Genomic DNA, 25,636 nt, shown 5'->3' with positions numbered 1-25,636 from the left:
CGGAGACAAAGAGGCCCTTCAGCTTCAAGCGTAACTTAAAACATGGCATTCCTGAAAAGAATTTCCTGATAATATTTTTAGCACCTGAAAAAAAAAAAAAAAAAAGGGGGGGGTGCAAAAAAAAAAAATAGCAAAAGCAAATAACAGGCTTTTTTTTTTCTCTTCCACGCTTTTTTTTCCTCCTCTTCCACTCTTTTTTTTCTCCTCTTCCACTCTTTTTTTCCTCTTTCACTCTTTTTTTCCTCTTTCACTCTTTTTTTCCTCTTCCACTCTTTTCCCCCCCCCCTCCAGCCCTATTTTTACAGGAGCAGAGGGGGCAGCGGGGGGATCTTCACCCATGTGTGTCCTGGGGGGCTGAGGGGGTGGGTTGGGGTCCCTCTGCGGGGGGAAGCGGAGCGGAGGGGATGGGACCCATGGGGGACCCCCCGCCCCCCCCCGCCCGCCTCATTTGCATGCCCCGCCCTCTAAGCCCCGCCCTCCCGCCTCGCCGCGCGCCCATTGGCTGGAGCCGCCCCGCTATGCAAACAGCCGGGGGCGGGGCCGCGGCCTGAAGGAGCCCCGCGCGGCGGCGGAGCGGGGAGCTGCGGCGGGGCTGGGGCCGAGCTCCCACCGAGCTCCGACCGCTCCGGGCTCCCACCGGCCAGCTCCGAGCTCCGACCGCTCCAACAGCTGCAATCGATCGTCTCCGAGCTCTGAACGGCCAGCTCCGAGAGCTCCAAGCGATCGGCTCCGAGCTCCGAGAGCTGCAAGAGATCGTCTCTGAGGTCCGAGAGCTTCGAGTTCCGAGAGCTCCAAGCGATCGTCTCTGAGCTCCGACCGCTCCGAGAGGTGCAAGAGATCGGCTCCGAGCTCCAAGAGCTATAAGCGATCGGCTCCGACCGAGCTCCGAGAGCTCCAACCAATCGGCTCCGAACTCCGAGAGCTCCAAGCGATCGAGTCCGAGCTCCGAGAGCTCCAAGCGGTCGTCTCCGAGCAGCCAGCTCCGAGCTCCCCAAGCAATCGGCTCCGAGCTCCGAGAGCTCCAAGCGGTCGTCCCCGAGCCCCGGCAGCCCCGAGCTCGGCGCTCCCGGCCATGCGGCGGCCGGTGCCGGCCTGAGAGGCGAGCATGCGGGCCGTGGCGGGCTGGGCCGTGCTGGTGGCCCTGGGCGAGTGGCTGTGGGCCGGCGGCGAGGTGCCCCTGGCGGATTTCTACCCGTTCGGGCCGGCGCAGGGCGACGCGGCTACGCGCAAGCAGGACGACGGCGGCTCCGAGCTGCGCCCGCTCGCCCTGCCCTTCCCCTTCTTCGGCGCGGGGCACACCGGCCTCTACGTGAGTACGGGCTCCCCCGTTGTCTCATCTCCCCCGTGTCTCATCCCACCCCTTGTCTCATCCCCCTCCTCGGTTTCCCCCTTGTTTCGCCCCCCCTTATTTTCCCCCTTGTTTCGTCCCCCCCTTATTTCCCCCCTTGTTTCGTCCCCCCCTTATTTCCCCCCTTGTTTCGTCCCCCCCTTATTTCCCCCCTTGTTTCGTCCCCCCCTTCTTTTCCCCCTTGTTTCTCCCCCCTTATTTTCCCCCTTGTTTCTCCCCCCCTTATTTTCCCCCTTGTTTCTCCCCCCCTTATTTTCCCCCTTGTTTCTCCCCCCCTTATTTTCCCCCTTGTTTCGCCCCCCCTTTTTTCCCCCCTTGTTTCGCCCCCCCTTTTTCGCCCCCCCTTTTTTCCCACCTTGTTTCGCCCCCCCTTTTTTTCCCCCTTGTTTCGCCCCCCCTTTTTTTCCCCCTTGTTTCGCCCCCCCCCTTTTTTTCCCCCTTGTTTCGCCCCCCCTTTTTTTCCCCCTTGTTTCGCCCCCCCTGTTTTTCCCCCCTTGTTTCGCCCCCCCCTTTTTTTCCCCCCTTGTTTCGCCCCCCCCTTTTTTTCCCCCTTGTTTCGCCCCCCCCTTATTTTCCCCCTTGTTTCGCCCCCCCCTTATTTTCCCCCTTGTTTCGCCCCCCCCTTATTTTCCCCCTTGTTTTGCCCACCCCATTTAATTTCCCCGTTGTCTCCCCTCCCAGTTCATCTCCTCTGTTTTGTCTCCCCCTCACCCCCCATTTCATTCTCCCCCCGCTTTTATTTCATTCCCCCCATCACCCCCTTTAATTTGCCCCCCTTTAGCCCTCCCCTGCTCCCCCCTTACTCCCCTTATTCCACACTCCCATCCCGCTCGAGTGGATCCAGGTGTGTCTGGGTTTCCCCAGGGGCCGCCGAGTGGTCCCCGCTCAACCTGGAGCATCAGAGGGATAACGGGCGGGGGAGATGCGGCCAGCCCCGGGCTCAGGGTGCTGGACCACGACTTGGTATGGCCAGTGTGGCCCAGGGAGGGTCCTGGCCCGGTGGCATCACTAGGGGTGCCGGCTAAAGCGCTCGCCCTGCAGGGAGGCAGAGGCTTCACCCTGGCTGGAGCCAGAAATCACCCACCAGGTGGAACCCGCGCCCGGCAGCGCAATGCTGCCAGGGTCCTGCTGTCAGGGAGCCCAGTGTGGTTGGCGAGGAGAGCTTGGAGCAGGCGTGCCGTGTCCCTGGATGGTGTCCCTGGATGGTGTCCCTGGATGGTGTCCCTGGATGGCGAGGAGGCGGTGGCTGGGCTCTGGGTGTGATGCAGGATAAACACAGCTGCCCTTTGGGCTGTGCTGCAGTGGGCTTGGCTGGGCGCTCAGCACATCCCGCGCCTCCTCTCCTCCCCGTGGTATCTGGGCTGCTGGGACCCCTGTAACACGCTGCCTTGCAGTCCCACAGCCACACGGAGAGGATGCAGCGGCAGAGCCCCACATGCCTGGCCCGTCGTGTCCCCAGCGCTGTGGCCATCAGGCTGGAGCAGCCCGAGTGCCTGGTTGTTCCTGGAGCCCTTCGGGCTGGGGTGGCCCCTGGGTGCCCTGTGGTGGCCCCCGTGCTCCTAGGTGCCCTGCGGTGGCTCCTGGGTGCCCTGCAGTGGACTCTGTGCTCCCCACGCCAGCTTATAGAATCGTAGAATGGTTTAGGTTGGAAGGGACCTTAATGATCCTCTAGTTCCAACCCTCCTGCCATCCCACTGGCTCAGGCTGCCCAAGGCTCCATCCAGCCTGGCCTTGAACACCCCCAGGGATGGGGCAGCCACAACTTCCCTGGGCTTATGGCTGGCGCAGCAAATCCTCCCAAGTCCTGGTCTCTGCTCGCTGGTTTCTGGGCTCATCCCATGATCCAGAGCCATCTGGCAGAGGGAACGGCTGAGCATTGGGTGCACAGGAGCTCCTTGGTCCCCACCAGTGGGGTTTTTTCCCCCTGATGAAGGTACCAGCCCGACCATGGGGCAGGAGGGACTGGGCTGTGGGGCTTGAGCCACAGTGGGAGAATGGAAGAGGCTGGGAAAAGTCAGGGGACACGATGACTGTCCCATATGGGATCTGCAGCGCAGCTCTGGGACCTGGAGTGGTCGCAGGGGTCAGAGGGTGATGTGTCCTCCTCTGCAGGGCGAGCTGGAGCTCTGTGTGGCCAGGCTGCTCTTCCCAGGAGCCGCTGTCCCGGAGGAGCTGCCGTGAGGCTGCGCTCACCTGGAAACCTCCAGGCTGCCTCCAACCACCCCCTCCTCCTTTGCAAAAACCAGCAACAACAACAACAAAAAAGTCTTTCTTGGCTCCGTCTCTCTCCCATCTTGCTTTAATCAGGGGAAGAATGTTCCTCCACGGACACTGTGGGGTTACGGAGGCTTTGGGAAACAGGAATCCTCTTCCCCTTAGTCATGAGAAAAGCTGTGCCGTGTTCTCATGGAGAGGCTGGGGACCCTTCTCGGGGACTGGGGACCCTCCCCAGGGCTTGCTGGTGGCCCTCGCAGCCCGGCCCCGCTTCTTGGCCTGGGTGTGCAGACACGCTGGCTTCGGCATGGCTCCGGGCAGGACTCGGGCTCCCAGCTCCTTGTTGGCACGCGAGCGTGATGCCGCTGCGTGCCCCTGCGTGCCGGGGCTGCTCTCACCACTCGAGAGCTTCTTGCCTGCGCTGTGCCTTCCTCTTTCCCACCCTGCAGCCCGAGGGCTTCCCGGGACTTCCCGGTGCTGCGTGCCAGGTGCTCAGCCTGGTGCTGGGTGCTCCTGGGCAGGGGAACAGGGCGGCTGGAGCTGCTCCTGGGAAGCAGGGGGCTGACAGCCAGAGTGTTTCTCATCCATCCCTGCCCACTCACTGTGTCTCCAGGCAGGGGTTTTCCTCCCTTTCCCCATCCTACTGCATCCCCAAGACAGGACACAGCACCCCAGGCAGCAGCATCCACCGTCTCTGGCTTCTTCCCTGAGGGCCACCCTGTGCCACGTGCCCCTGGGCCGGGCATCCCAAGACCCTAATTGCTCCAGTTAATTAGAATCATGGAATGGTTTGGGTTGGAAGGGACCTTAAAGCCCATCCAGTCCCACCCCCTGAATTGGGCAGGGACACCTCCCACTGGATCAGGGGCTCCAAGCCCCATCCAACCTGGCCTGGAACCCCTCCAGGGATGGGGCAGCCACCACTGCTCTGGGCACCCTGGGCCAGGGCCTCACTAAGGCACATTTTTTCCCAAGTTCTCATCTCAATCTGCCCTCTTGCAGCTGAAAAGCTTTCCCTTCATCCTACCCGTGCACACCCTGATCCAGAGCCCCTCCCCAGCTTTTCTGGAGCCTCTTTTAACACTGGAAGCTGCTCTAAGGTCTCCCTGGAGCCTTCGCTTCTCCAGGCTGAACAACCCCAACTCTCTCAGGCTGTTGTGCTGGGGAATTAGTGCTGGAAAGGCTCGGAGCTCACAGTATCTCACATTGGGTGGCTGCATCCTCTGCTTTAACAAGAGCAGCCTGCTGAGACCTTGCCAGCACCATGGCCTTTGCGTGGGGTGGTGGCACTTGGTGACCTTGAGCCCATTAGTGCTCTTGAGCGCCGTGCGTGCCCACTGATGGATTGCTGCCCAGCCAGGTTCCCCCTAGCCTGGCAAAACCCTCTTTCCAGGAGGGTGACAGCTATTCCCTGCCCTGGATCGCAGCCCCACAGGCTGCGTGTCAGCTGGAGGAGAGCAGGGAGCGATCCCCCAGCCCCTCGTCCCCCCAGGCACCAGCGTGGGTTGGCCAAGCGTGCTGGGCGCTGTTTGTTTAAAGCACTGGGGCAGCCGCAGTTTTCTCAGCTGTTCCCCCTTCCCCTGGCCTGGCCGAGGCAGAGAACAGGGCTGGGTTTGTTTGGGCGGCTGCTTCCCCACAGCCACGCTGCAGCGAGCGGGGTGGGGGGCTGCGGGTGCCGGGGCACGGCTGTGCTTCCAAGGGCAGGAAGGGGAAGCGCTCCAATATTTGTGGAAAGAGGAGGGGGGGGGGGGGGAAGGAAAGAAAGGTGAGATGAAAAGCGCCTCTAAAACACGATGGCAGCAGGAATCAACCATGGCTGCCCATTTCTTTCATAGAATCATTACAGCTGGAAAAGCCTTCTCAGCCCATCCCGTGCAACCATCAGTTCCCCCCCTACCCCTCCATGGATGGAGACTCCCCCACTGCCCTGGGCAGCCTCTGCCGGGGCTTCACCACTCTGTCAGTGAAGAATTTTTTCCTAATATCCAACCTAAACCTGCCCTGGTGCTACTTGAGGCCACTTCCTCCCGTCCTATCGCTTGTCACTTGAGAGAAGAGCCCGGCGCCCACCTCACTACAGCCTCATTCCCCAGAGCTGCAGACAGGGATGAGGTCTCTCCTCAGCCTCCTCTTCTCCAGGCTAAACGGTCCCTCAGCCGCCTCTCAGACCCCTGTTCTCCAGCCCCTTCCCCAGCTCCGTTCCCTTCTCTGGATGCGCTCCAGCCCCTCAATGTCCTTCTTGGAGTGAGGGGCCCAACACTGAACCCAGGATTTGAGGTGCGGCCTCACCAGCACCGAGTCCAGGAGGGCGATCCCTTCCCTGCTCCTGCTGCCACCCTATGGCTGATCCAAGCCAGGATGCTGTTAGTTTTCTTGGCCACTTGGGCCACTGCTGGCTCACATTCAGCTGCTGTTGACCATCAGAGCCTTTTCCGCTAGGCAGCTTCCCAGCCACTCTACCCCAAGTTCTTTCCCTCCTTTGTTGCAGGTGAACAACAATGGAATCATTTCATTCCTGAAGGAGGTCTCCCAGTTCACGCCAGTGGCCTTCCCCATCTCCAAGGACCGGCGTGTGGTGGCCGCTTTCTGGGCGGATGTGGATAACCGACGGGCGGGCGATGTGTATTACCGGGAGAGCACCGAGCAGCCCATCTTGGAGAGAGCGAGCAGGGACATCGTGCAGTATTTCCCTGAGTTCCCTGAGTTTTCCGCACAGTGGGTCTTCATTGCCACCTGGTACCGAGTCACCTTCTTTGGGGGCAACTCCTTCTCGCCTGTGAGTAGCTGGGACGGAGCAGCTGCTTTTTTGGGGTAGGGTTTTTTTATTGAAAGGAGCGTCCCACCAGAGCGTTGGTGCCTTCCCTGGCAGCAGTGCTCATGCTGTGTGCAGCACGGAGCTGTCAGCAGGGCTAAGCTGAGCCTGGCTGCTCCATCTCGATGCCTTGCCATGACAGAGCCGCGCCAGGCTGATAAAACCAAATCCTCCTCTTGAAACCATAGAATTATTTTGGTTGGAAAAGACCTTTAAGATCATTGAATCCAGCCATTGACCCAGACCTGCTAAATCTGCCACTAGATGATGTCCCAAGTACGACATCTACTCATCTTTTAAGCCCCTCCAGGGATGAGGACTCCACCACCCCCCTGGTCAGCCTCTGCCAGAGTTTGACAGCCCTTTCAGTAGAGAAATTCCTCCTGATGTCCAGCCTAAATCTCCTCTGGCACATCTTGAGGCCATCTTCCCTTGTTCTGTCACTGGCTACCAGGGAGAAGAGACCAACCCCACCGTGCACAACCTCCTTTCTGGGAATTGTAGAGAGTGATGAGGTCTTTGTGCTGTGCGGAGGCTGCAAATCGCCAGCATCCCATTGCAGGATGGGATTTCCTTTCTTCCAGAGGCCCCAAAGCCACTTTTTCCCATTCTTTTGGGAAGAGAAGTGAGCTGTTCTGCTGTTTGAGGTGTGGCACAGGGAGGGGGGATTGCAGCACCTTTGAACTCCAAACCTGGAGTTCAAAATAATTTAAACCCAACTGCCTTTTCTTGCAGAGGAGGGCTGAGGCTCAAAGAAATACCCCTTTGCTCATTGCTCTTTCCGACGTTTTCTTTTCTGGCAGGTTTTCGGCCCCCTCCTGCCCGCTCACTGCTTTCTTCCCCTCCCTGCTGCAGGTAAACACTTTCCAGATCGTCCTCATCACAGATGGCAAACTCTCCTTCACCATCTTCAACTATGAGTCCATCACCTGGACCACGGGTATGCACGCCAGCAGTGGGGGGGACTTTGCCGGGCTTGGTGGCATCGCAGCGCAGGTAAGAAGCAAACGCAGCCCCTGGGGCGTCCAGGTAGCACATCCGCTCTGCAAGCTCATAGCTCCTGGTTTGGGCTTTTTGGAGGTGGAAAGTTCTTTAATATCCGTGTGTGCTCTGGCTCCCAACGCCGAGACCATACAGGGGGGCTTTGTTATCCCAAAACCACAGCTCTTTGCCTTGGCTACTGCCTCGTAGTCCCTTTTCCTTCCTAACCTCAGCCTTTAAGAGAGGCTGCCGCAGCCAGCACAGCTTTCGCTTGTATTTTTATTTCATCCTTGTGTGTGTTGTTGGGTTTAAGAGGAAAAAAAGCCAACAGCCACACCCGCAAAAACTCCAGTCCCCACTTGGATGTGTGAATTTACCAGCAGCTGATCCGTGCTTGGCTCCCTGCCCGGCAGCAGGCAGGATGCTGCAGGTGGAGGGGAAGCGGATGGGGTTTGAATCCCAGGGGAGGAACAGGGCGGGCAGGGTGGCTGCTTTGCCCCGTCATGCCGGCTGGCGTCCTGGCACACGGACAGGACCGAGCGCCGGCTGGTGGCGCGTGGAAGGGGATGCTTGGTCCAAGCGATGCTGCTGGCAGCACCAAGGGGCAGGAGAGACGAGTCTTTGTGCTCCAGCTGCCTTCCCTGTGTGCTAGTGATGTCTCTACCCTCTGCCCTTGTCCTCCCAGGCAGGTTTTAACGCCGGTGATGGAAAGCGCTACTTCAACATCCCCGGATCCCGCACCGATGACATCGCTGACGTGGAGATGACGACAAATGTGGGTATCCCCGGGCGCTGGGTGTTCAGAATCGATGATGCCCAGGTGCAAGTGGGGGGCTGCAGCAATACAAGTAAGAGGACAGCAGTTAGGTTTATTTAACTCCCAACCCAACCCCACACTGTTCTCCAGCCCCGTCTTTCCCTGCCTTCAACCCCCACCTCCGCGGGGTGGAGGAAACGGCTCGAAGGGCTTGGGGAGGGCGGGGAGGCAGCCACGGGGGGACCAACCTCAGCACCCGCCGTGGCTGGGGACGGCACCTACGGGTGCTCCGGGGCTGGGAAGGGACTGGGAGAGCAAACGGGGAGGAAGACATTTGAGATGAAAAGAGCCTGCGGGGAGCAATGAGGGAGGCTGGGGAGGAGGTAACAGCGCCCAGGCGGGACCCCGCCAGCCTGGCCGGCACCCCTGGGGGATGCACACATCTGTAAGACCCAGGATGCTGGGGTGAGCCGTGCGAAGGGCTGCTGGGTGCCAGCATTCCCTGTGCTGCTGGGGTGCCAGAGCTGGGCCATGCTCCTCACCCTGGGGGTCCGGACTCGTCCCTCCTGAGCCGCTGGCCTCTGTTTCTTGTCCCTGCTCCCCCATGGCTATATTTTCCCACCCATGGCTTGCGTGTGTCTCGCGTTACCGGTCGGTTTGGTGCACATGGGCTCTCCCGTCCCCCTTTCCCTCTGCCCTCGGATAAGCGAGGGCACATCCACGTCCTCCCAGCTGGCAGGGCTCTCCCCCTTGCACAGGAGGAGTAAAACTGTCCCCTGTCCCAGGGGAGCCCGCAAGGAGCGCTCCCTGCTCCGCAGTGAGGCCGGCAGCCCCCGTGGGCCCCCAAACACCCCGGGGAGCCGGGCGGGCGCGGGGACAGCCCCCGGCGCTGGCGCGGCTGGAAGGAAGGCGGCGGGTGAGCTGTGCCGGGCCAGGGGTTAATGATGGGCACTCCTTGTCCCCACAGCCTCCGTCTGCCTGACGCTACGGCCCTGCCTGAATGGGGGGAAGTGTATCGAGGACTGCATCACGGGGAACCCCTCCTACACCTGCTCCTGCCTGGCCGGCTTTACCGGGAAGAGATGCCACATCGGTGAGTGCCAGCCTTGAGCTCCTGGGGCTTTGCCAAGGGGAGCAGGTCTTGATCCTGGCATCATCGCTCCATGCTGGCAGTCTGTCTGTCTGCGTGGCTGTCCCTGTCTGTACCCTGAGCTTCTGCCCCAACCTGGGGCTCTGTTACAGATGTGGATGAGTGTCTCTCCCACCCATGCCTAAACGGAGCCACCTGCCTCAATGGTGCCGGCAACTTCAGCTGCAGGTGCCCAACGGGCTTCAGAGGTGCCAACTGCGAGACCGGTGAGCGCAGCGCTGCCGCTGCGGTGGGGCTGGCTCTTTGGTGCACGTGAAGAGCAGAGACTTCAGGCGTGGGGGGCACTGCCACTCTTGGGAGAGCTTTCTGAGACCAGGGCCTCTGCGGCAGCTGCTGAGCTCGAGTGGATTGCGATGGCTGGCTTGGATTTCAGCTCGCTGCAGGCAAAGGAAACTTTGTCCTGGCTGTGAACCCTTCCTGCCGCTGGCAGCCGGCTCCTCCGAGGGCTCGGCTCAGCGCTGGCACCAGCGCCTTTCCCCACCACTGCTCCCTTAGTGAGAAAAGCTGGCAGTTAGAGCTCCAACAGAAGTCTCAGAGGCCCTGCTTTCACAGGTGGTGCTCTGGTCCCGAGTCCTTCAAAGCCAGCAGGGACTCTCCCAGTCCCTGGCAGGGAGAATAGTGGCCATTTTCCCATACCAATGGCCTCTGCCTGTGGGTGGAAGGGCCACCAAAGTGAGCCTCCATGGTGATGGAGAAGATAAGCAAGGAGTTGACTTTTGGGGGCGGGAGGAGAGGTGCCCGGTGCATCCTGCTGGCATCCCAGAGGTGCAGGGGGATGAGAGGGCTGCGCGGCCTGGGGAAGAGCTGTGGGAAGAGCCCTGGCTGCTGTCTCTGATCAGAGGGTGCGTTGATGGCTCCAAGCTTTCTGCCGAGCCCCATCATCGTTATGCGGGCAGAGGATGTCACATGCTGGTCCTGCATTTGGGTTGATACCCCCTCTCTTTTTTTTCGGTGACCTGCTGCAGAAGAGTCGCCGTGTGAGAGTAAGGTGTGCCAGAACGGCGGGAGGTGCCAGGCGGTGAACGGGACGGCAACGTGCTCGTGCCAGCCGGGGTACACGGGGGCAGACTGCCAGACAGGTGGGTGGCAGGAGCACGCACTGGTGGGAGATGGGGACCTTCCCACCCTGCTTCACCCTGGGCTGGAGTTTTAGGAGGGGAGCGCTTGGCATTGCCAGTGGCACTGTTTTTTTCTGGCTGTCGCCTTCCCCCTCCCGAGCATCGCCTGGGATGGGAGGCAGCAAGCAAACAGGCAGTGCCCATGCATGCCCTGACCGCCTCTCCCGGCCTCGCCTTGCAGAGGTGAACGAGTGCGAGTCCAGCCCATGCCTCAATGGTGGGCACTGCGTCGACCTGCTCAACAACTACACCTGCGTGTGCCTGGAGCCCTTCGTGGGACAGCGCTGCGAGACCGGTACCTGCTTCTGCCACCACCCACGCCAGGGACTGTCCCCCCTGTGCTCCATCACGGCCCCTCTCCCAGGGTCAAGGCTTTGCTCATCACTCGCTTACTTCCCCCCCAGATTCATCTTCCTGCAAGGACCAGAGCTGCCGGAACCGGCAGACGTGCAACTACATCCGTCCTGGCCGCTACATCTGTACCTGCTCCCCAGGTTATTATGGCAACAACTGCCAGTACGGTGAGTGGGAACGTGCCTTGTGGAGCTGGGTGGGAAGGGGTGAATGGCTAAAACAGGGCTGCATCAGCCCTCGGCACTGCCAGACGCCAGCGGGCAGTCGTGGTGCTGTCAGGACGGAGCTCCTTCCATCCCATAATGGCATCTCTGGCATGAAGCTGGGCTGGCTCCCCTAGGACAGGGGGTGTTCCAGCCCTGGACTGGGATGGCTCCGGCTCATCCTCGCCCTTCCTGGCAGGTGGGCCCCGCGTTCCCAGCGCCTGCCTCTCCCAGCCGTGCCAGAACGCGGGCAGCTGCGTGGACACAGAGCAGGGCTACATCTGCGAGTGCCCAGAAGGCTACACCGGGCAGGACTGTCGAGACAGTGAGTTCCGAGGAAGCTCTCTGGTGGGGTGTCACATCTCTCTCTAGGAGAGCCCTTGTGCTCCAGAGAAGGTTCTTGGATGAACAGCGGGTCTGTCCCACTGAAGGAGGCTGTGCCGGTGTCTGGGGGGCTGCTGGCTGCCACCTGCCTGAGTTTCCCCTCTGGGTGTCATCCAGCAAGGCTGCTGGGCTGTCCCACCCCCACCGACAGGAAGGGTCCTGGAAAGCTCCCTCTCCTCTCTTGCAGAGCTTTGGGAGGGCTGCGAGTGTCGCAACGGGGGCAGTTGTCTGGAGGGGAACATGACCGTCTGCCAGTGCCCGCCTGGGTTTTTTGGTCTCATCTGTGAGTTCGGTAGGTGAAGGCTTCTCACTTGCTCTGTGTGCTTCTTCTCTGGGGTGCTTGAGCCAGGCAGGCTGCAGGCAAGCAAGGAGACACTGCCCATGCCCCAGCCTCCCCCTTGGGAGACCCCACCCGGAGCCCTGTGTCCGTTCTGGAATCCCCAGTGTAAGGAGATGGAACTGTTGAAACTGGTCCGGAGGAGGCCATGGAGATGATCCGAGGGCTGGAGCACCTCTGCTATGAGCACAGGCTGAGAGAGTTGGGGTTGCTCAGCCTGGAGAAGAGAAGGCTGTGGGGAGACCTTAGAGCAGCTTCCAGTGCTGAAAGGGGCTCCAGGAGAGCTGGGGAGGGACCTTTTCCAAGAGCCTGGAGCGACAGGATGAGGGGGAATGGCTTTAAGTTGGAAGGGGGAAGAGTTAGGTTAGACATCAGGAAGAAATTCTGCATGATGAGGGTGGGGAGGCCCTGGCCCAGGGTGCCCAGAGCAGTGGTGGCTGCCCCATCCCTGGAGGGGTTCCAGGCCAGGTTGGATGGGGCTTGGAGCCCCTGATCCAGTGGGAGGTGTCCCTGCCCATGGCAGGGGTGGAATTGAATGGGCTTTGAGATCTCTTACAACCCAAATCGTTCCATGGTTCTGTGAAATATTGTCCCCTGGTGAGGAGGCAATGCTTTCATCTCCATCGCTCTCCCTTGAACCTCTCCCAGTCCCTGGCCCCAGCCTGGCTCCCCTGGCTGGGAAGGGGAGCCACAGCCTTCTTGTGTTCCTGCTCCAAAGCTCACTGGACATCCAGGCTGTCCCCTGCCATTCGTACTGTCTGTAATGTGGGGTGCAGAGAGTCCCCCCCATCTCACCAGACCCTGCAAAGTTAGGAGACTGCCGTTTCTGGCCAGGCAGCCAGCCGGATGCCCTCCTGCCGCCAGCTGATGGAGGCCGGTGCTGGCCGTGTGTTTGCAGAAGTCACCACCACACCATGCAACATGAACACACAGTGCCCGGACGGCGGGTACTGCATGGAGTATGGCGGGAGCTACCTCTGCGTCTGCCACACTGACTACGGCACCAACCACAGTGAGTCTTGTCCGCAGGGATGCGGGACCCAGTCCTGGGGAGGGACATGTGGGAAGCGAGCAGGGATGCCACCATCAGCTGGGGAGTAGCCTCACAGCCCTGGGCGTACATCCTCAGGGACCCCTGCCTGTACCTTGGAAACAGCGTGGCCAGCAGGAGCAGGGCAGGGATTGGCCCCCTGGACTTGGTGCTGGTGAGGCCACACCTCGAATCCTGGGTTCAGTTTTGGGCCCCTCACTCCAAGGAGGACATTGAGAGGCTGGAGCGCATCCAGAGATGGGAACGGAGCTGGGGAAGGGGCTGGAGAACAGGGGGTCTGAGAGGCGGCTGAGGGACCGGGGGGTGTTTAGCCTGGAGAAAAGGAGGCTGAGGGGAGACCTCATCACTGTCTGCAACTGCCTGAAAGGAGGGTGTGGTGAGGTGGGTGCTGAGCTCTGCTCAGGTGATAGAACAAGAGGAAACAGCCTCAAGTTGTGCCAGGGCAGGTTCAGATTGGACATTAGGAACGATGGCTTCATGGAAAGGCTCTCAGGCTCTGGCAGAGGCTGTGCAGGAGGTGGTGGAGTCCCCATCCCTGGAGGGGTTTAACAGACGGGTGGATGAGGTGCTCAGGGATCTGGGTTAGTAGTGGACAGGGATGGTCAGACTCAACGATCTCAAAGGTCTTTTCCAACCAAGTGATTCTATGAATCTGTGTTTGGCTTTGTAGCGATGCCATCCCCGTGCGACTCGGAGCCCTGCCTGAATGGGGGGTCCTGCGAGGTTCACGACGACTCATACACCTGCGAGTGTCCTCGAGGCTTCCTTGGCAAGCACTGCGAGAAAGGTACCCGCACGGAGCTCCCTGCGGCCCCAGGACCTGGCAGGGGGTGGGAGAAGAGCTTGGACCCTTGTGGGAGATGAGCGGCTGCTTGCTGAGCTGCAGCTGGAAGTAGGTGCAGATTATCCCATCCTATCCCATCCCACGGGGTGGAGGGAGGATTGCATGGCTCCCTTCCTGGCCCAGCAGTCACAGCAGCTGATCCAAGTGCTGTTTCCTACACAACACTCTGAGTGTTGGAGTTCTTTATACCCTGGAGCTTCTGGCCCCAGGAACAGACCCCGGTGCCATCGTGCGCCCTTGGTTCTTGGCATGTGCCCTCTCGAGGGCTGTTCCGCAGTGTCATTTGACTGTGGCGCAGTGAGGGTTTCGGTGGGGCGCTGGCGGGAGGCAGCGGCTCTCGGGGTGCCGGTAGCGGCAGGTGACCCCGCTCTCGGCGCTCTCTCTGCAGCCAAGCCGCGTCTCTGCAGCACGGGGCCCTGTCGCAACGGGGGCACCTGCCGGGAGGCGGATGGCGAGTACCACTGCTCCTGCCCCTACCGCTTCACTGGCAAGCACTGCGAGATCGGTACGGCCCCCGGCCCCCACCCGGGAGCAGAGGCGGCAGCCGCCCCGCTGGCTGCTCAGCTCCACCGCCCTCTGCCCCCAGGTAAGCCGGACCCCTGCGCCTCGGGGCCCTGCCAGAACGGGGGCACCTGCTTCCACTACATCGGCAAGTACAAGTGCGACTGTCCGCTGGGCTACGCCGGCCGGCACTGTGAGATCGGTAGGTGCACCAGTGCCAGGGGATGCCTTCTCCTCTCCTGGGCTTCGCTTGGTCTCAGCCTGCCAGGGATGTTGTCACCTGTGGGCTTCCTGACCACCATCCCTGTCATTAGAGGGCAGCTTTCCTCACAGAGTGGTTTGGGTTGGAAGGGAATTTAAAGCCCATCCAGTCCCACCTCCTGCCATGGGCAGGGACACCTCCCACTGGAGCAGGCTGCTCCAAGCCCCATCCAACCTGGCCTTGAACACCTCCAGGGATGGGACAGACACCACTTCCCTGGGCAACCTGAGTCCCTTTTGCACCACCCTCACAGGAGAACATTTCTTCTTAAGATCCCATCTCAATCTCCAAGCCTCACTGCTTGCTTTCAACCCCCTTCCGTAGAATCTGAAGTGCTTTGACTCTTCCTTGCACACTCCTGGAGGACAGGGAAAGGGGATAGCTCTGGATTCTGGGCTCTGCCAGCTCCGCCACTGTTGCTCTTTGCTCTGCTCCTCTTCTAGTGCCTTCCCCGTGCTTCCTGAGCCCCTGCGAGAATGGTGCTACCTGCGAGGACCTCAGTGGGGGCTACGTGTGCAACTGCCCTGTGGGCTTCGTAGGGAAGCACTGCCAATCTGGTAAAGGCCTTGGGCTGCTGCTGCCGGCCGGGGGCTCAGGGTGCCTCGTGAGCCCCACCCACTCCCCATCTCTCCCCAGAGGTCGACTGCGGCGTTCCCAGTGAGGTGAAGCACGCCCAGGTATCCTTCAACTCCACCAAGGTGGGCTCACTGGCTGAATACCAGTGTGAGCTGGGCTACACCCTCAGTCCACACAACCACCCCCGTGTCTGCCGCTTGCCGGGCGTCTGGACCGACCCTCCGGAATGCGATGGTGAGCGGCTGAGCACTGGGTCACCATCCCCTGCAGGCTGTGGTCATGGCTTGGTGACCCCAGGACATGCACTCCGGGTCCTTCCCTGCCCGTGTCTACGGACAGAGGCCCCTGGCAACCCCACCTGCTGCTCATGTCTCTCATCTTGTCTCCCCGCTCCACAAATGCCTGTAGAGATCGATGAGTGCCGGTCGCAGCCCTGCCTGAACGGTGGCCACTGCAAGGACCGCATCGCCGAGTTCCTGTGCCTCTGTGAGCCGGGTTACACCGGTGCCCAGTGCGAGTCGGGTAAGAGACCCTGCCAGGTACGCTCCAGGGCTGCCACCAGCAGCTCCAACAAACCCTTCCTCGCCCTCCGACCCCCGGTGAATGAACCCCACAGCGAGGAGCTGGGCTGCCTGCACTCGTGTGCGCTGGCTTCAGTCTCCTGCCTGTGTGCTCAGATCCATCTGTGGTGCGGGCTCCTCTCCTAAGGCCTTGACCAGCTGTGGGGGCTGTGTCCCCCTCCGATGGGTGCTGTATGGGCACCTCCATCACTGCCTTCTCCTGATGCATGTTAAGCCCGTGCAGAGAAGCTCCAGATCTTGGCATCTGGGTGGGAAGTACCCTGCATGGCTCCAAAGTTACTGGCCAAGAGGAGGGGGGAAAGCAGCTTGAGGCTGCGCGGTTTTGGCCATGCTGTGCTCCTCCATATGTGGTCCTGGTTGTATGTGGGCACTGGTTGGAGGGGGTGATGGGCTGGTGCAGCTCTGGCCCATCTGCCTAGGGCCTGGCAGAGGATGATCATAGAATCGTGGAATGGCACCCTGGGCCAGGGCCTCCCCACCCTCATAATAAAGAATTTTTTCCTAATGTCTAATCCAAATCTTCCCCCTTCCAATTTAAAGCCATCCCCCCTCATCCTATCACTCCAGGCCCTTGTAGAATGCCCCTCTCCAGCTTTCTTGTAGCTCCCTTCGGGTGGGAAGGGGCTGGGAGAAGGTGGGACAGTGCTCCGGGTTGAAGGAGGTGGTGTTCTGCAGGCTCTCGTGGGACTCTTGGCCCAGCCATCCCCGGGTGTCCCTGCGGCCATCCCCGGGTGTCCCTGCGGCCGTGTCCCCGTGCCCAGCTGGTGCTGCAGCCCCTGCCCAGGGGCAGGCGTGGGGCTGTGGTCTCCAGGTGGTCTCGGGAGTGGGGCTGTTTCTGGCTGCTGGGCTTGCGGGTAGCGAGCGTTGTGGGAGAAGTGCTGTCTCTCCAAGCCCATCATCTTCTGCTGCTGGCCCCAGCGCGGTGCTGAGCCGACACCTCTCCTCCTGCCCTTCCCAGATGTCGACGAGTGCCACTCAGAGCCCTGTAAGAATGGCGGGACGTGCCGGGACCTCCCGGGGACCTTCACTTGCCACTGTCCCGAGGGCTTTGTGGGGACCCAGTGTGAGACAGGTAGGGACTCATCCTTGCTGGGGCGGCAGGAGGCTGGACTGTGGGCTCAGCCAGGAACGGTGGGCTTGGGCACCTTGACCCTAAGCCATCACCGCTCACTGCTGGTGGTTTGAAAGGCAGATCTGAAACTGCTTCAGTTGGGAGGGAGCAAGAAAGAAGGTGATGGATATCCCTCGAAGGTGTCCACGCCTGCCAGGGGATGCAGCACTCGGGTGGGATTCTGGCTCTGCCGAGCGCCGGGCTTCGTATCCATCCTGTTACTCTTCGTGGGTCATCGGTGTTGCCCGCGGGAGCTGGGTGCCTGTGTGCTCACCACCGGCCTCCTCTCGCCTCCAGAAGTGAACGCCTGCGAGTCAAGCCCTTGCCGAAACGGAGGGGAGTGCGAGAGCTACAGGGGCTCCTACCTCTGCGTGTGCCCAGAGGGTTTCTTCGGCTACCACTGCGAGACAGGTGAGGTGGGCAGGGCGGCTTGGCGCGGGGTGGCCGCTTGGCCAGCCAGCACCGCTCACAGCACCGGGCTGGGTGCCTGTCCCGCAGCCAGCGACCCGTGCTTCTCCAGCCCCTGCGGGAGCAGAGGCTACTGCCTGTCCAGCAACGGCACCCACAGCTGCACCTGCAAAGTCAGCTACACAGGCAAGAGCTGCGAAAAAGGTAAAGGCCCTCAGCAGCGGCATCAGGACGTGGCGTGGGGCAGCGGCCACCACCCGCGAGGGGCTTCACACCGTACGGGACCAGCAGCTCTCCCCGAGGTGGGCAGGGCTGGGGCAGCCCGGGCTGGCGTGCTGAGCCGCTGCCGCAGGTGCCAGCCTCGGCACCAGGACCAAGGGGACAGGTTTCCCTGGCCGTGACGGCGATGCCTTGGATGCCCTCAGGAATTCCTCCGGAGGGGAGGCTGAGGCGTCCGACGGAAGCTTCTTACGCCGGCACCGGCCTCCCCGGGGCTCCTGGCCCCATCTCGCCAGCACCCATGGCCCAGTGTGCCGTGGCGAGTGCTTTGCCGACGGTGCTGCCGTGTCGCAGTGTCTGGGAGTGCTCGTGGCGCCCAGGCTCCTCCTGTGCCCGCTGGGCCAGCGGCGGCTGGTGCCCACACAGCCCTTGCGGCGCGTGCTGAGGGAGAGAGCAAGAGCCCCGTGCTCCATCGCTGCCGCTCTGCCTCTCGCTGCCGGGGTCTGTTCTCTAAAGATTCATGGCATTACCTCTCCCCTTTGCTTTTGCCCACACCCTGAAGAATTGCTGCCACCAACCTCATTAAAGGTGGAAAGGGTGGAGGACACTGGTGTGTTGATTTCTTGGCACCCACCTGAGGACGCAGCCGCCAGGCAACTCATTGACGGCTACGCCGTGACGTACGTATCCCTCGACGGCTCTTACCGCAGGACAGATTTTGTGGACCGAAGTCGTTCTGCCCACCAATTGCGGGCATTAGCCTCCGGCAGAGCCTACAATATTTCTGTCTTTTCAGTCAAACGCAACGTGAACAACAAGAATGATATCAGCAGGCCCGTCATGCTCACCACGCGCACTAGTGAGTAGCGTCCCCGGGAGATCGCGGGGCTGAGCAGGCGCTGGGCTTGCGCCGCCTCCTCCCGCTGCAGCCCCAGCCGGTGCCGAACCCCGGCAGGTTTGATCCTAAATTCCAGCCTGGGGCTTTTGGATAGCGCTCGGCACAGAGAATTGCTTTTCTCTTTGCTGTGAGTAAAAGGGGACTGAAACAAACTGTGGTTCAGCAGGGGCTGGCGAGGGAGCCCACGGCGGGGACCGCTTCTCGGTCCCGTTCATTGGGGTCGGGCTGTGCCGGTCACTCCTCATCACGAAGCCCAGTGTAGCGCAGGTCCCCAGTGCCGCTTGGCTGAGCTGGAGCAGCCCCTGCAAGCGGGTCTGGGTGATCTCTAGTGAGGAAATGGCCTCAAGTTGCTCCAGGGCATCTTCAGATTGGACATCAGGAACAGTTTCTTCACAGAAAGGGTTCTGAGGCACCGTCAGAGGCTGTGCAGGAGGTGGTGGAGTCCCCATCCCTGGAGGGGTTTCACAGACAGGTGGATGAAGTGCTCAGGGATCTGGTTTAATAGTGGGACAGGGACGGTTGATCTCAAAGGTCTTTTCCAACCAAGCGATTCTGTGATTATATCCAGCAATGAGCCCCATGGGCGAGTTGCCCCACCATTCTGCTGGGCTCGGGGTGGGGGTGCCCCTGAGGGGATCTCTGCTCTGCAGACAGAGGGGAGGGGGCATAGCGCTGCCTCTGGGGGGGCACAGTGGGGCTGAGCACCTGAGGTCGCTCTCCAGGGCGGGCAGATGTAGGAATTGAGTGCGAACTGAGGGTGGAGGGGATGAGGGCTGGAGCACCTCCTGTATGAGGACAGGCTGAGAGAGTTGGGGTTGTTCAGCCTGGAGAAGAGAAGGCTGTGGGGAGACTTTAGAGCAGCTTCCAGTGCTGAAAGGGGCTCCAGGAAAGCTGGGGAGGGGCTCTGGATCAGGGAGGGCAGGGATTAGGATGAGTGGAACAGTTTTGAGCTGAAAGAGGAGAGATTGAGATGAGATCTTAGAGAGAAATATTTTCCTGTGAGGGTGGGGAGGCCCTGGCCCAGGGTGCCCAGAGCAGTGGTGGCTGCCCCATCCCTGGAGGGGTTCCAGGCCAGGTTGGATGGGGCTTGGAGCCCCTGATCCAGTGGGAGGTGTCCCTGCCCATGGCAGGGGGATTGGAACTGGATGATCTTTAAGGTCCCTTCCAACCCAAACCACTCTATGATTCTATGAGACCTAGAAAAGCTGCACCATAAGGGAGGGATAGTAGTTGGAAAGCCCGGAGGTGACAACATTCCCGGCAGGCTGAGACTGAGGGAAGCCCAGGGGAGGAGAAGGCAGGCGTGGTGCTGGGCACGGCTGGGGTCTGCCACACCGTCCTGGCAGGCCCTGAGCCGGGGCTGGATGCTGGAGGCACCAAGAACGGGGCGCACAGTGGACTTGGGGCTGGGCCCAGGCTCTGCGGCTCCTTTGGAGCTGGGGGGCACCGGGGCCAGAGGACAGCCCCGGGGGTGCCGTGATGGCACCGGGCTGTGTGGGATGTGCTTCCCGCTTGTCCACGAGAGCGCAAGTGTGGCAGAGCAGGCGGCGCTGAGCTGCTGCTGCTGGGGATGCCAATCCTGAGGGGCAGGAAAGAACCCTCTTGTGGGGTTGTGGGGAAGAGGTGAGGCGACCCTCAATGACCAGCGGCTGACTGCAGCCCTCTCCGCTTGCTCTGGCCAGGACCGCGTCCGGTGGAAGGCTTTGAGATCACGAACGTGACGGCCAGCGCCATCACGGTGCAGTGGGCTCTCCACCGGCTCAAGCACTCCACTGTCAGTAGGGTGCGGGTCTCCATCCGCCAGCTGGGGGACCTGGCAGACCGCACCGTGGAGCTCAACAGCAGCGTGGCCAAGTACACCTTCCTGTGAGTGGGGGCACAGGCAGGCGCTCGGCCAGCTCGCCCTCCCAGGCTGCCCAGCTCACCCCTTCCCACCCTGCCTGCCTCTTCCACAGGGACCTGCAGCCAGGAGAGCGGTACATCGTCCACGTCACAACGCTGAGCGGCCTGGGGACGGAAGACCACCCCTCAGAGAGCCTGGCCACGGCGCCCTTCCACGTGTGGACAAGTGAGTGGGGTTGCCTTTGCCCCTTGCCGGGGACGCGTGGCAGGCGTGGGGCAGCTGCAGGGAGGGAAAGGGGTGAAAGCTGTCAGTGAGGCAGGCAGGAGGCGTGCAGGCAGCCCTCAAGAAGGGCAGGTGAGGCAGAAGCACGTCCTCCCCTGACAGAGGGTGTTTGCTGCCCAGGACCAGCACGAGCTCAGCCTCGTGCAGACCTGGTCCATCTCCTGCTGTACGGCAGCCAGAGGGCGAGGGCAGCCCTGGGTGCCAGCGGGCAACGAGGCTCTGCCCACCTCGGCAGGGACCCACGCGTCCCGCCCAGTGCGCTGGATGGTGTGGAGCTGGTTGGGGCACAGACAGGCACGTTGGGGTCATGGCACGCTGGTAAGGTGGCACGTGAGGATGGAGGGCAGTCACCACTCAAGAACACTGGCACTGACCCCTTTTCTCCCCACCTCCTGCCTGCCCCAGGGCCTCTCCCCCCTCAAAACCTTACCGCCTCCCGTGTCACCGCCACCTCCGTGTCCATGGCATGGGAGCAGCCGCCTGCCGGTGCCGTGGAGGGCTACATCATCAATGTCACCACCACCCAGAGCGTCAAGAGCCGCTATGTGCCCAATGGGAAGCTCATGTCCTACACGGTGCGGGACCTGCTCCCCGGGCAGCGGTACCGCCTGTCCGTGACGGCTGTGCAGAACACCGAGCAGGGCCAAGTGCACAGCGAGCCCGTCCACCTCTACGTCACCACCCGTGAGTGCCGGGATGGGACACAAGGGAGGCGATGGGGATGCAGGGCTTGGGGAAGGAACCAGTTGACGAACAGCGTGACAAGCCCATGGGGACTTGCTGCTGCAGAAGCGAGTGCCTGCAGCCGGCCATGGGGACAGGACACAGCTCCTGCCATGGGCAGTGGGCGTTGTGGGGCACTGCCTCCGTTAACGGAGTGTGGGTGCAGAGTTACAACTCGGTGGTGCTGCACAGGGACAGGCGCTCACAGCCCAGGCGTGGGGAGAGCGTGCACGTGGCCCCAGACAGCCCGAAGTAGCAGCCTGGAGACGAGGGGACCGGCTGGCAGCCGGGTTGCTGTGCTGCCTCCCAGCCTGCCTCCTGCTAAGCCTCAGCCTTTGGTCTGCAGTGCAGAGGGATGGGGCTCCAGAGAGACGCTGGAGCCAAGCTGGACACCCCCGGATCCTGCGCAACAGGCTGCCTCCAGCATTCCTGCCTGAACTCCGCTTGCTAGCGGATCACGACACAGCTGAGGAGCCCTCGCCAGCCCCCAGGTAGCCACTGCCCCACCACTCCTGGCTCTTCCTCCAAGGCTCAGCCCAAGCTTCAGCCTAAGCACAGTCCCTTTTCCCAGCTCCCTTGTCTGGGTGCGCACAGGGTCAAGCCTTACTCCTGGTGCCTTTTGCTCACCTGATGGGGTTTAGAGCCAGGCAGGAGTGTGCCGTGTGAGCAAGACCCCCATGCTGCCCACAGCTGAGCCCCAGGGCTCGCCGTGAGCCTGATGCCACCAGCAAGTGCTTTATGCAGCTGCCTCCAGCCCCAGCGCACGGGCCGGCTGTGCCCTGGGAGACCCGCAGTGCCCCTCACCCCTGTGGCTCTCTCTTGTCACAGATTCACCGAGCTGGTGGATGGCAGAGGGAGGATCAGCGCCAGGTTCAGCACTGCGCTCGCCAAATCCATCACTGTGAAGACACGTAAGTGCTCTGCTGCTTTTCTGGCCCTCTCCTGTCACCCAGCACCATCTCCTACGCCTCCCCCGGGCAGGGCGGCAGCCGGGCGGGCTGCTGTAGAGCTGCGGGAGCCACAGAGGAGGGCAGAGCCCTCTCCCTGAGCAGACAAACATCTGCCCTGCTTGCTGGACCCCTGCCCAGGGAGAGGGGTGACAGCCAGCCAGGGAGCTGTGACCCCAGAGTCCCCCCTTGCCAAGCACAGCCTCCCACTTGAGGAGCGTGCCTGGGCAAGAAACCCCTCGCTAGCCCAGGACCAGCATCCCTGTTTGCCATCCCAAGAACGCCAGGGACACAAAGACCATCCCAAGGTGTCCTGCCAGGGTCGGGAACCCCACACCATGGGGTGGGGAAGGGGCCCAGCTGCATGTCTCAGCCCTGCCTCCCCAGGGCTCCGTGTCCCACAGGCCACCAGAAAAGGTGAGGCAGTCACCCTAATTCTAGGAGAGCCAACTGGGAAAGCCTAAACCAGTGTCTCGGGCCTGAGCAGCCCCCGATGCTGTGGGCAGGCTGGATCCCATCGGAGGGGCTGCCCTTGGGGTTGGCCCTGCCTGGAGGTGACATTTGCTCCTCTTGTTGCCCAGAGCCAGATGCTCCAGTGAAGCTGGAGAACACGGAGGTGTCCAGCCAGGGCAGTCTGGCGCTGCAGCTACGCGAGGGGAAGAGCAAGAGTAAGTCTGGGAGGAGACGTGCGAGGTGCCCAGCCAAGGGCCCGCAGGCAGACAGAGTGCTCAGCACCATCCTGATGATGATCTGAGGGCTGGAGCACCTCTGCTATGAGGACAGGCTGAGAGAGTTTGGGTTGTTCAGCCTGGAGAAGAGAAGGCTCTGAGGAGACCTTAGAGCAGCTTCCAGGGCTGAAAGGGGCTCCAGGAAAGCTGAGGAGGGGATTTTTCCAAGGGCCTGGAGTGACAGGATGAGGGGGGATGGCTTTAAATCGGAAGGGGAAGATTTAGATGAGACGTTGGGAAGAAATTCTTCACGATGAAGGTGAGGAGGCCCTGGGCCAGGGAAGTGGTGGCTGCCCCATCCCTGGAGGGGTTCCAGGCCAGGTTGGATGGGGCTTGGAGCAGCCTGGTGCAGTGGGAGGTGTCCCTGCCCATGGCAGGGGGTGGGATTGGATGGGCTTTGAGGTCCCCTTCAACTCAGCCCATTCTAGGAGTCTATGATTCTGCTCTCTTTGGGAGGCACGCAGCGGGCACGGCAGGGACTCCTGCAGGCTGCCTCATCCCACCTGGCTGCTCCTGGCTCTCCCAGGAGCCCCCGGGGTGGGCAGGGCTGTGCCACGGCTCCAGGTCATGAGTGTTGTACACATTTTGCAGGTGAGGGGCAGAACTGCTCCACCAACCCCTGCAGGAACGGAGGCACCTGCACCAGGGACGCCGAGTCCTACCGCTGCGCCTGCCGCCTGGGCTTCAAGGGCCGGCTCTGCCAGCTGGGTGAGTGCCACGCCGCTGCCGGGGCACCGAGCTGCCCCCACCGCAGGTCCCCGAGCACACCCTGTCAGCACCCGGCTCCCACCGTGCCCACGCTCCGCTGGAGAGGGCTGTGCCGACAGCGCAGAGATGGTCCAGGCTCTGCTCTTGTCAGCTCAGGCAGATCTAGGGGTGCAGGGCTGCTCCCCATTTCTGGCTGAGCCCGCTGCTTTCCGTGGGCAGCCTGGCGAGCCGGGCTCTTTCCCACGGGCACCGTGAGGCCCGGGGCTGCGCTGCTCCTGGTGGGTCAGCGCTGTTGAGCCCAGCCCTCCAGGGCAGTGGAGGGGAAGGCAGGCAGGGCCAGAGATGGGCTGGTCGATAGCTCCTCTCTCCTGTTCCCCAAGCAGCCTGCAAGAAGGTGCCACACTCGTGCACACGGCTGTACTCGGAAACCAAGCCATTCCCCATGTGGGAAGGAGGCACCTGCCACTACCTGTGAGTACTGCCTGCGGGTTGTGCTCCCCCCTTCTCCTGGTGCTCAGAGCTGGGGAGTGTCTCCCCGCAGCTTGGCTCCAGGGAAGGGAGAGCACGTGCGAGGCCATCTCAGCCCCCGGCTGGCAGCTGCCCCCTCCCCAGCGCAGGCTGAGCAGCCTCGTGTGCCCTCAGGGCTGCGCCGCCGCCCGCACTGCAGGGACGGGTGTTGGTGAAACGATAGCCCTGTAGCGGTGTTACCCACCTGTGTGGCAGCGAGGTTGGATTTGGTGTGCGTCACCCCCAGGCAGCAGCGGATCCCCCGGCAGCCCAGGTCCGAGCTGTCTCTCCATGACAAGCAGAGGGTTGGGCTCAGCCCTGCTGCAGTGCCCGGGCGTGGGGGGCTCTGCTCTGCCCCAGTTCCCCCAGTCAGGCATAGCAGGCTCAGCCCCAGCCCTACCGAGGTCCCGAAGGAAAGCCAGGAGACCCCCCCGACTGTCCCCTCGCATTCATCAAAGCAGTTCTGTCGCTGGTTTTCCGTACAAGTCGCCCTTCTGCTGTGTGTGCAGGTACAGGAGAGTCTACAAGGTACACCAGGACATCTGCTACAAGGAGAGCTGCGAGAGCACCAGTTCCGAGAAGACAACCAGCAGGTACGGCTCGCAGGAGCACGCTGAGCGTGCCTGCCTTCCTGGGGCCTGGGACGAGAGGTCCAGAGGAGGCCACGGAGATGATCCGAGGGCTGGAGCACCTCTGCTACGAGGACGGGCTGAGAGAGTTGGGGTTGTTCAGCCTGGAGAAGAGAAGGCTGCGGGAAAACCTTAGAGCAGCTTCCAGTGCTGAAAGGGGCTCCAGGAGAGCCGGGGAGGGGCTCTGGATTGGGGAGTGCAGGGAGAGGACGAGGGGAACAGTTTTCAGCTGAAAGTGGGGAGATTGAGATGAGAACGTAGGAAGAAATGCTTTCCTGTGAGGATGTTGAAGGTTGCCCGGGTAGGTGGCAGAGGCCCCATGCTTGGAAACATCAAAACTCAGGTTGGATGGGGCTCTGAGCAACCTGACCTGGTTAAAGATGTTCCCTCTTCTGCAGGGGGTGGGACTGGACGACCTACAAAGGTCCCTTCCAACCCAAAGCATTCTCTGATTCTAAGAGGACACAAGTGGCCGGTGTCCCCCAGGCCGGGGAGGACTGGCCGAGGGGCGCCCTGAGCAGAGCGCCAGGAGCGCAGGATGGCAGCTCTGTGTGCCCTCCCTGCAAGCACAGGGGCTGACGGTGCTCTCCTCCCTTCTCTTGCAGAAAACCAATCACCAATCACACACTGAAGAAGCCATAGAGTGAGTACCTGCGCCAGGTCCTCCGGAGCCGCGGGCAGGGGCAAAGAGGAAGGCGAGAGCACAGCGCAGGCTCACGCTGCCACATCAGAGGGGTGCAAGGGCTCTCCCGCTGCGCTGCTGCTTGGGCTCGGGCATGCGTCTGAGGGCTCCTGGTTGTGGCTGGGGTGGAGAAGCCGGAGGCAATGCTCTGCTGCCCCACAAATAAGTTTCCTGCATAGAAAGGGCAGTGGCTGCCCAAGGGATGTGCAAGCTGGAGCCCTGGAGGGCGCAGGTTCCCCCCTCCCAGGCAGAGACGGGCACACCGGGTGGGAAAAGGCAGCTGCAGGGCTTTTGGGAGGACTCTGCACACCGGCTCATTCTCTTTTTGCTCCTTCACAGGGTCCAAAGCAATAGAAGCTTCAACTTTCCACATCTAAGGGCTTTTGAAACACCTGGAAGATCAGATCTGTTCACTGGGTTGACCACAGCAGGGGAACTTTCCTGTCTGGCATCAGCCTCTCCCTCTCCTCCAGCCCGT

General features: G+C 61.7%; 1 protein-coding gene across 4 annotated transcripts; it reads left to right on the top strand.

Moving 5' to 3' along the window:
* Positions 1-550: 550 nt before the first annotated feature.
* Positions 551-25,636, top strand: SNED1 (sushi, nidogen and EGF like domains 1). 4 transcript variants are annotated; one of them, XM_054073876.1, is made up of 33 exons: positions 551-1,309; positions 6,051-6,338; positions 7,230-7,370; positions 8,041-8,203; positions 9,080-9,205; positions 9,355-9,468; positions 10,228-10,341; positions 10,562-10,675; positions 10,785-10,901; positions 11,137-11,262; positions 11,509-11,613; positions 12,557-12,670; positions 13,380-13,496; positions 13,942-14,058; positions 14,140-14,256; positions 14,760-14,873; positions 14,953-15,126; positions 15,301-15,414; positions 16,432-16,545; positions 16,882-16,995; positions 17,083-17,196; positions 18,008-18,070; positions 19,792-19,975; positions 20,065-20,177; positions 20,640-20,918; positions 21,304-21,448; positions 21,786-21,868; positions 22,486-22,572; positions 23,224-23,340; positions 23,724-23,811; positions 24,357-24,440; positions 25,082-25,119; positions 25,498-25,636. In XM_054073876.1, the coding sequence occupies exons 1-32, from the start codon at positions 1,106-1,108 to the stop codon at positions 25,116-25,118; spliced, it is 4,101 nt and encodes a 1,366-aa protein (XP_053929851.1). In that variant the 5' UTR covers positions 551-1,105; the 3' UTR covers position 25,119; positions 25,498-25,636. The 4 variants fall into 4 exon arrangements, with proteins under 4 accessions (XP_053929851.1, XP_053929849.1, XP_053929850.1 ...); XM_054073874.1 differs by having other exon boundaries at positions 17,774-18,070; XM_054073877.1 differs by having other exon boundaries at positions 1,174-1,309; positions 7,178-7,370; positions 17,774-18,070.

The sequence above is a fragment of the Cuculus canorus genome, chromosome 9 (assembly GCF_017976375.1).
Source record: "Cuculus canorus isolate bCucCan1 chromosome 9, bCucCan1.pri, whole genome shotgun sequence".
Classification (NCBI taxonomy): Eukaryota; Metazoa; Chordata; class Aves; order Cuculiformes; family Cuculidae; genus Cuculus; species Cuculus canorus.
This window is presented reverse-complemented; position numbering and strand designations above follow the sequence as displayed.